Source organism: Alosa pseudoharengus, unplaced genomic scaffold (genome assembly GCF_046254945.1).
Source record: "Alosa pseudoharengus isolate Yale_2024_CS ecotype anadromous, Long Island Sound unplaced genomic scaffold, YU_APseudo_1.1 YU_APseudo_1.1_scf_2, whole genome shotgun sequence".
NCBI classification, from domain to species: Eukaryota; Metazoa; Chordata; class Actinopteri; order Clupeiformes; family Clupeidae; genus Alosa; species Alosa pseudoharengus.
The window spans coordinates 5,119,384-5,127,630 of NW_027468663.1; the positions used below are offsets into that span (position 1 = coordinate 5,119,384).

Consider the following 8,247-nt stretch of genomic DNA (forward strand, 5'->3'; position numbering starts at 1 on the left):
TTGTCCCTTGCTGTGTATATTGCACTTTATGATGACTATAAAGGGTTCTGAATCATGCGGATATGCACCAGCTTGTGATAAAAATGCATCTAAAACAAAAGGGCTCTGTGTTCTATTTCCAGGGAACTGACCCTGTTCTCTATTACCTTAAATGTTTGGGTGACATAAATATGTAATTTGTAGTCTAGTATATAATGTCATTGTCATGTCAATTAACTCAACATAGAAGTCTTTCCAGACTTGGTTGCTAGTTTTGTTCCTTGTTCTTGTCACTTCTGTATTTGGCCTCATGGCCTATCTTCAGTTTTGTATGCCTATTTGTTAGCAACTGCCATGCGCAGCAAGGGGTGTGTAGATTGTCAAGGAATCTGACAGGGGCATAGTGTCCAAACCCTGCCATCATGCTGAGTCACAAGTAATTGTCAAGTTAACCATTAATTCACACTGTTTAAAGGTGATTCACTGACAAAGCCTCTTGTGTGATTTTTGTGGTGGAGTCGGTGTTTGCATAACCATGGCAGACTTTGGGGAGATTCTCGAGGCTATTGGAGACTTCGGTCTTTTTCAAAAACTCATCCTGTTTGGCCTCTGCTTCCCAAACACCCTGCTTCCATTCCACCTCACCAGTCTGATATTTAATCAAGGCAATGAGGGACAGCGCTGTAACACTGACTGGATTTTAACAGTGGGCCCTGACTTGACTCTGGAGGAGCAGCTGAATCTGACCGTACCCAGGCAGCAGGATGGGTCATTCAGCACCTGTCACATGTTCACCCCTGTGGACTGGGACCTTTCGGCCATTAGAGAGAATGGCCTTAATGAGACCACCACCTGCATCAATGGTTATGTGCATGACTTCTCTGTCTACAAGTCCACGATAGTCTCTGATGTAAGTGCCTGGTTATAGATGTACTTAATATATTCAGTTCTTATCTCTGGACAGCTCTAGAAATATCTTTGAAATTAAACTTTCTGATACAATGAGACGTCTGCATTTGCTGTATTGCACCTTCTACTTTTCTACTTGAGATATTTACTATTTGGTAGAATTATCAGTATGCCCATAGATGGATGCATGCATACAGTATATATAAATATATATATATATATATACACACACACACACAATATATGGATCATATCAGTATATTTACTTAGGCATTTCAAAAGGTTAATGATTTTAATAACTGTTTTATTTCACAGTTTGATCTAGTCTGTGATAAGGCAAATTTAGTTGGCCTAGCACAGACAGTGTTCATGGCTGGTATTCTGGTTGGGTCACTCTTGTTTGGACCCTTCGCTGAATCGTGAGTGCCAAGTAACTATTGTAATTCCATAGGGCAACAACTACAGTATACACTAACTATAGACTAAAGAACATAACAGATTAATGAAATGTGTCCTTTGTAAAGCTTGATATTGAGGTGGCAATGAGAAATGTCATTTCCTGGCAATATGTTAAAGAATTTAAGAAGCGCTGTGATATAATCTCTTGTATTTAGAAGAAGTGTCGTGGCACACTCAGAACTTCAATATGCAGTTATTTATAATAATAATAATAATAATAATCTCTTGTATTATCGTCATAGACCAAAGAACATAACAGACTAATGAAATATGTCCTCTGTAAAGATTGGTATTGAGGTGGCAATGAGAAACTTATTTTTTTTGCAACATGTTTAAGAAGAAACGCTGTGATATAATCTCTTGTAAGTTTAGTGATGAGTCCTCTCTCCCAGGCTAATTTAAACTCCTATCTATTTCAGAATTGGACGACAGCGGGCCACACAGGTACCCGTCGTTATCATGGCCATTTTCACTCTTGTGACCGGCTTCTCACCCAATCTCTATTTTTACATGGTATCTCAGTTCATAGTAGGAGTTTCCTATGGAGGATTCCGTGTTAACTGCATTGTCCTAGGTAAATATCACATGGGAAGTCAACCAAAATAATAATCTTTGACACCACGAGACAGGACTTTGATCTTATCACCCTATAATAGACATAGTATGGCCTGACAAGACTTAGCCATGCTTAGCTTGCACAACACAGATGTTGAGGTGATACTGAGCCCAATGATGTAACAGGAATTGTTGCCTTGACAGGATAGTTATGTAAATCAGTTATACATCAACATCATCTCACATGGTGTACTATGTCCTGCTGAGGTCAATTGTAAATATAAACAAATATCTTATGTCATTCCGTTTACTGTATATAAGAGGATTTTTCTTATTGCACAATCAAACTTGGATTCATTGGTGATGCATTTTTAAACTTGGCAACTGGTCATTGAAAATTCTTAGATATTGTCAAGCAATTACCCTGATCGTGAAACTGTCCACTGAAGGACTGTAACACTGATAAAACCATTTGTCATTACTTCACAGCGACTGAATGGATTGGAAAGAACAAGCGTGCCTATGCCTCTTGTTTGACACAAATACTGGCTGGTGTTGGCCAGTGCATTCAAGCTGGTATAGTGTATTTCAATCGGGACTGGAGAATTGCCCAGTTTATCATGGGATCACCTATTGTATTGGTGGCTGTTTATATCTGGTACATGTGCATATATACTGTCCTTTCTCACACATTCACATTCATTTTATGACGATGCCTTCTCTAAACAGACACTATGCATTATTTTGACAGGTTCATCCCTGAATCGGCCAGGTGGTTGTTGGATCGGGGGAAAACTGAGCAAGCCAGACAGTTAGTTCTAAAGGCAGCCGCAATCAACAAACGCACAATACCTGACAGACTGTTAGAGAAGGTACCTCAGTCAAAGAGCAAAAAAGTCCACGGAAATCCAATCTTAATATTATCTAAATAATGCTTTAAATTAATGTAGCTACAGGTACATCTAGCCACAGCTTCAATAATCGCTGGCCAAACACTAGATAATGTATTTTCCTCCCAATCATCATTTACTGTCTTAAATTGTGCATGTATTTCATTGTTATGCAGTATGCATTTTGTTTTTATGTATTGTAGTGTTATTACAGAAATTGAAAACCTATGGACAGTTACATAAGCATTAACATCATTTCTGTCTTTTGGACTGTACTAACGCTCACAGACTTACTGTAAACCCAGATGTCATCTGACCACCATAATGTGACCAAAGGTCTGTTTTTCTGCTGTAGTTCAAAGAGGGGAAGGCAGTGGAGAGAGGTGGCATCAGAGCACTCTTGGCCTCCTCAGTCCTGAGGAAGTACTTCTTTAGTATTTTGGTTGGATGGTAAGTGGCTTCTCCAGTCAAAGGAAATGTTTGATATCTGAGTGGCACATTCATTGTAACAGCATGTCATGAGCATAGGTGAAAACAATTATCAATATAAATCTGGCGATTGTTCAGGCATTTTTTTTAAGAAAATTGCATTTTGCATTTGGTAACATTTTCCATAAAGTGGTTATGCTTATGACCCAAGCTATGCAAGGGACTTACTTTACGTAATGCTGTTTGACTATTCATGTTTATTTTCAAACGCTCTTTCCAACCACAGGTGTGCACTGAACCTGGCGTACTACTGCCTGTCACTGAACGTTGGGAAATATGGCCTGAACATATTTCTCACTCAGTTCGTATTTGGGATAACAGAGGTGCCCGCTCACATCATCTGCATTTGGTTGCTGGAGGCGGTGGGGAGGAAGGCCTCCCTCATAGCCACCCTGCTGGTGGGAGGCTTCATCTGTCTGCTCACACTCATTGTTCCACAAGGTAGGGTTCTATAATCAAGTAGTCAAGGTAGGGTTCTATAGTCAAGGTAGGGCTCTATGCTGAGAGGGTTTGCCAGATTCACATTTTGTGAAAATTCTTCTAATCTAGTTAAGGGTCTCTTATTTGGAACTCTTGTTTGTCCTCATATTTCTACTATGAATGTATTACTATTTTGCAAGAAACCGCTTAGGCTATAACTTTGCTAGTTGTGCCACAATACACCAATGGTGACACCTGGTCTGGCCAGCTTCTGACAGTCTCATGGTTGGATTATTTGTGCTGATGTTTTCATGGCTTCTTTTCAGATGAGGCTATTGCTGTTACTGCCCTTGCTACAGTTGGGAGATTTCTCATGAATGGGGCTGGGACTGTGTGCAATATTTATGTCCAGGAGCTTTTCCCCACCTCTATCAGGTATGCCATAATCTCTGCTGTTTCAACTGAGTCTCTGGAAGTACAAGTTTATATCAGTATTATTCTGATTCACATTTTGGGGTGCAATTCATCTTTGTTCTTGTTCAACAACTCCTTTAGTCTCACCAATAATTTGAAACGTCCTGTTCTTCTCATTCTCAGACAAACTGCCACAGGCTTGGGTGCCACGGCCACGCGGGTGGCGGGAATGCTGGCTCCTGTGGTGAACCTGCTGGCGATCTACCACTGGACCATCCCCACACTGGTGTTCAGCAGCTTTGCTCTAGCCGGAGGGGTCCTGGGCTTCCTGCTGCCAGAGACGAGACGCATGGAACTGCCCGACTCCACCGAAGAGGCCGAGGGGAAGAGGTGAGCAGGGCAGGGAGGATGGCCAGAGGGATGGAGTCGAGAGAGAGAGAGAGAGAGAGGGGTGGAGAGAGAGAGAGAGGTGGAGAGAGAGAGAGGGGTGGAGAGAGAGAGAGGTGGAGAGAGAGAGAGAGAGGTGGAGAGAGAGAGAGAGAGGGGTGGAGAGAGAGAGAGAGGTGGAGAGAGAGAGAGAGAGGTGGAGAGAGAGAGAGAGGTGGAGAGAGAGAGAGAGGTGGAGAGAGAGAGAGAGAGGGGTGGAAAGGGATGAAGGGGACAGAGAGGGACAGCGGTGAGATGAGGGCATGAGAGGGGGTATGGTGGAGTAGATAGGGGCATGAATGATTATGTAGATGGGCTAGATTGGGCAGATGCCCTACCTCCGTAGCTTGGTAGAGCTCACACTTTTGAAATTGAAAAGTTTGTAAATATATCTCAAAACATTCTCTGTTTTGATCTCTGTGTGTATGTATGCACGTGGTGTTTGGCTTGCTGCTACAGTTTCATTGATGTTGGCATGTTTTGCACGATCCCTTAACTAGAGTGAAATTACTGTACTTCTGTTTTTGTGTTTTCAGGAACATGAAGGTTATGAAGATGATAGAAGCTCCGAACATGGTGGATGGTTCCCAAAACTGCATAGCCACAAAACTTTAATTCTTGATTTTGCCTTTGTAAAAACTCCCTAGTCTCTGAATTTAATTGATTTACTGAACTTCATGTGTGCAATGGTGCATTTAAACTGTTCATATTACATTTGATATTATTTTGTTTACATTAAAGCAACACCAAAGAACTTTTCCTCTGTCGCACACACTATTTATTTATCCAGCAGCGGCTTTGGAAATAACGATGTCCACAGACAAGGTAGAATATGTTGCATGATTTTATGAAAGTACGATGTATTGCGACATCAGATGCAAGTCAAATTTGTAGTTTCTTATGTCTCATTCCATCGAACTACAGATGCGCTACCCGATCTGGCAAACTTACATAGTGCGGTTATAGCCGATAGAGGGCCGCGAAGCGAATGCAGAAGTGCCGTTCACCCTGTTACGAGTTGATGAACCACTGAAACGATTTTGGAAACATTATTTTAAGGTACAAAAAACTCTTTGGTGTTGCTTTAACTCACCTGTATTATCAAAGGAAGGTGTTTTTATCATAAGGTGCCAAGTTTCTTGTGTTGTCATTGTCAAAAGAAATGTATTAGTTAATTACTTATACTTGCTTAGCCTATACTTTTAAAGTATTTCGCAATTTTCACAATTTTTGTTACTCTATGCCCAAGTTATCTTGTGGATATATATGTTTGTGTGTGTCTGTGTAAAAAAAAATCCACTGATCCAACAATACACTCTTAACCATCCAGTTATTTTATTTTTTAAATATTTCAAAGTGTTTAGCAAATTAAAGACAAGACAAAATAGGAAACTAGACTGTCTATGAATGTTTTGTACTTGTATATGAATATCATATTTCATCATTGTTTTCACATATCTGTAAATTTTGTGACAAATTGAGCCTGCAAGTCTAACTCAATAACTCATCCATCCAGCTACAGTGCCACCTTCCTTAGTTTCTGTTACAGAGTTACTGTACAGTGCTGGTATCTACAGTAGAAAGCCATGCTAAATCAGATGACGTTGGGAAAAGCCAGGGATAGTGAATATGTCGCAACAGTGTTTCACTCTTTCACCGGCTAAAACCGACCTTTCAGACTGGGTTAGTTGAAACAGCAGGGCAATTTGCATACAGATTTCTTTTCCCTGGTAAAATTACATAACTATACCTTGGTCACACTCCAGTTGGCCAGTTTATGAACATGCATAATAGTTTGTGGCTGACTGCACAAGCAGTCCTTTTTATTCCCTTTCTGTACACTTTCACAATTAAAAATACTTCAGTTCGTCTGCAGGGATCCTACCCATACTAGCACAAAAGTGTAATGATATTTTGAGCCTAGTCAGTGGCTTAAAGTGGCAATTTACTTTGATATAAAGAAATTGCCCCCAAGGCTATCGCTATACCCTATTTACTATTTTCCTGCAAACGCATATTCCAGTCTTACTCAAAACTACTGCGTCATTTTGGTTCCCAACGAATGTTTACAGTCATTATCATCCAAATATAGACCCTTGGTTTTTTTTAGTCTCCCTTAAGTAACTTGCCTTCTTATTTTTTCCATATAAATCTTGTATTTGGTCAAATCTTGAAAATATGGATTATGTATAGTATTCAAGTCTGTTATTACAAGTGATGCAGAAACAGTGTCAGTGGATAAATAAAAATGATAACAGGTGTCAGCCTTTTGAACACTGGAACAGAAATAAACAAGGAAGAAGAGCACCTAGAGTTACAGCGTCACATGCTGGAGAACACAATCATCAGAGCCACAAAACTGGTACAAATCCAATTTCTGAAATCTAATTGTTGAGTGCAAGAGTGTTATTTATTAAAAATAAGCACATCCCCACTTTTTGTTTACATGAATTGCCTGTATTATCAGTATTTTGTATAATAAAAGGTGCTTTTCACAAGATATAATCAACAATTCTTACAGGCCTATATGCATTATCAAAACAATCTTGTCACTTTCACTTCAAGTATTTCAGATTATTGTTACAACAATTTGTGGCCGCTTCTCTTGATTTGTTATGACATAGATAACATATAAAGATGTTTTGTTAAAGAATAACTTTGATCCAAGAAAACATTTTTGTCTAATCATCCACTGTGGAACTTACTCTATTACTACTGATTTTAATGACAATATTCTTGCAATTCTTAATAATAATTCTTATTATATATATAGTGTTTTCAATTGGGTCATTCCACGTCAATTCAACCAGGGCCCACGCACTTAGGTCTCAAAAAATTCTGAAAAAATTACCAGGTGTACCTATGTTACCCAGGAGACACACTGTAAAATGTCTTTTAAGTAAGATCAATACTTTCCAAGATACAGCCAGTTTTACAGGGGGAGGGGGGTGTCAATTTAGTTCGGCCTCTTTTTTTGTCAAAGTTCACAAGCCCATAGCGCAAGAACTAAACCATGTAGGGGGCTCAAGTTTTGCATGCTGGTACATAAATAGGAATAGTATGTAGCAAAATTGTCACGTTTGGTCTGCATCATCCTGCATGGTCAAGCTGTCCCTCAAAGTTGATAAAAATGTTATTGGAGTTTTTGGCTGGGCTCTGTTTAGGCTTTCAGAAGACATATTTGTACTCAACAAAGGCTCTTGATTTATATTCCTTACTGAGATAAGTAGAAACACTCACAAAAAGCAATGAACAGAAAATAAATCCCTTCAGGGTCTGAACAGAAAAAAATCATTTTGGTTCTCATTTTCAGAGCACCCAACCACCTTGTGGGAATATACAAAGATTTTTTTTCTTTATTCTCCATGATCCCTTCTTTTTAAAAACACCAATTTGACTTGTCTTATGCAAATCTTTCTTTTTTACTTTCCACCCTGAACGTGGGCAAAATGCACCATTTAGATCAATATGTTTTGTATAGTTACCACAGGTTACTCTATACAACCACAGGTGGCACTGTGGTAACTCTATATAAAACATATTGATCTCAATGGTGCATTTTGGCCATGTTCAGGATGGAAAATAAAAAAGAAAGATTAGCATGAAAAGAAAAACTGGCTGTATCTTGGAAAGTATTGATCTTACATAAAAGTCATTTTACAGTGTGTCTCCTGGGTAATATAGGTACACCTGGTAATTTTTTCAG

General features: G+C 39.3%; 1 protein-coding gene across 1 annotated transcript; it reads left to right on the plus strand.

Moving 5' to 3' along the window:
• Nucleotides 1-444: 444 nt before the first annotated feature.
• slc22a13a (solute carrier family 22 member 13a) lies at nucleotides 445-5,156 on the plus strand. The gene is made up of 10 exons (XM_076295995.1): nucleotides 445-889; nucleotides 1,204-1,307; nucleotides 1,767-1,921; nucleotides 2,392-2,560; nucleotides 2,654-2,774; nucleotides 3,148-3,242; nucleotides 3,508-3,722; nucleotides 4,028-4,136; nucleotides 4,299-4,505; nucleotides 5,078-5,156. The coding sequence occupies exons 1-10, from the start codon at nucleotides 515-517 to the stop codon at nucleotides 5,154-5,156; spliced, it is 1,629 nt and encodes a 542-aa protein (XP_076152110.1). The 5' UTR covers nucleotides 445-514.
• The last annotated feature ends 3,091 nt before the right edge of the window (nucleotides 5,157-8,247 follow it).